Source organism: Etheostoma spectabile, chromosome 12 (genome assembly GCF_008692095.1).
Source record: "Etheostoma spectabile isolate EspeVRDwgs_2016 chromosome 12, UIUC_Espe_1.0, whole genome shotgun sequence".
NCBI classification, from domain to species: Eukaryota; Metazoa; Chordata; class Actinopteri; order Perciformes; family Percidae; genus Etheostoma; species Etheostoma spectabile.
This window is the reverse complement of record NC_045744.1, coordinates 30,573,682-30,575,212: the sequence shown is the minus strand read 5'-3', so window position 1 is coordinate 30,575,212 and position 1,531 is coordinate 30,573,682. Positions and strand designations below refer to the sequence as shown.

Sequence of the window (1,531 nt, the reverse complement as noted above, 5' to 3'; positions counted from 1 at the left end):
AATTTGAAGCAAGCCGGAAAAACTCCTGTGGAAAGTGAAAGGTTTAGAACAATTAAAACATACAGTCCTAATGTTGGTCATAGTTCTTTAACAACCCAGGCAGGCAAGGGATCCAGGGAACAAGTGGTGCCTCTTGCAATCGTAACAATTTTAGTTAATTCAGCCAAAGAAATTATAATAACGCATTTAACTGACTGCACTATTTAGAACATGATGTTCTAAATGATGATCTGTTCTGACATTTTTTTGGGCATTTGCAAATTTGTCCTGTAATGCTAAGAGGCCAACACATTAAGAAAACACAGCATATTAAGAAAACGCATTCAAATACAAATTGTCCCTTCCCTAATCTCTCCTTTCTTCTCTATTCTCTTCCTACACAGATCGAAAGTTTGTCATTGCCAATGCACAGGTGGAGAACTGTGCCATTATTTTCTGTAATGACGCGTTCTGTGGGATGTGTGGTTACACCAGGGCTGAGATCATGCAGAAGCCCTGCACTTGCAGCTTCCTGTATGGACCTCACACCAAGAGAACAGCGGTGGCCCAGATGGCTAAAGCTCTGCTGGGAGCAGAAGAGAGGAAGGTGGAGCTTTCTCTCTACACTAAAGATGGTATGATCCTGTCAACTCAGATTTTCACAGATTCAGTCCTCATGTAGAGATGTTTTTCATTGTCCAATGAAATTTATCTTTGATTTCCAATTTATCTTGAGACCAGATCACTTTAATTATCAGATGTCACACAGCTCCTTCTGGAGACACTTTTCAACATATGCAGTAGAACTCCACAACACCTGGAGACTTTATACAGTTCTGTCAAATATTAAGCGCAAGAAACTGGTGTTATATCACATTTCAGTTATAAAGGAAAATAAATTGGCAAGGCAACCATCAAGTGACATAAGGCTAAAACAAGAGTTTGTTGTGTTTACCCAAGTATGTTGCTTTTTATCTATCATTAATGAGATTGTTTGTCATTGACCACCATATCTAAGCTTTATCTCATCTGGCTCCCTATCAGCCCATTTCACTTCCAAACTGTCATAAAAGACTATTGTATATTATTATATGATTCACTTTTACTTTAGTTTACTTTAGTTGTTTTTTCAAAGTTGGTAATGTAGTTTACCGGTGGTAATGGTTTACCGACCTCTTGCCTTCCTCTCTAGTCTTGATTCTTTTATTAGCGCTGTACAAAATCTTTGCCATTGTTGTAACATGTCATGTTTGGGGCCAGTATTGGAGTCCCAGACAGGTCCATGACTGTGCCCTGGAATGAAAGCACCGGCTATCATGTAGCAAAAGCAGGGCCGTATGTGAGTTAATGGGGGCGGGGTTTTAATGGGGGCGGTGCTGCGTGGAGAGTAAGAGGAGAGAGATTAGAGGAGAGATCTAAACACAGGCATGGCTTTACAGAAGAAATGGGTCATGTAACACAACATTAAACCATATCCATATAAACAACATTGTTTTGTTTGTGGAGAGCCAGCGGTTGCAAGGACATTAGGTGCACCGGTGCGACCTAGGAA

General features: G+C 40.3%; 1 protein-coding gene across 1 annotated transcript in view; it reads left to right on the top strand.

Annotated features, from left to right (window-relative positions):
* The window catches only part of LOC116699831 (potassium voltage-gated channel subfamily H member 6), a 142,747-nt gene that overhangs the window by 10,157 nt on the left and 131,059 nt on the right, over window positions 1-1,531 (top strand). Inside the window, exon 2 of the mRNA XM_032532621.1 lies at window positions 384-614. Within this exon, the coding sequence (XP_032388512.1) occupies window positions 384-614 (231 nt within the window). The remainder of the gene's footprint in view (window positions 1-383; window positions 615-1,531) is intronic.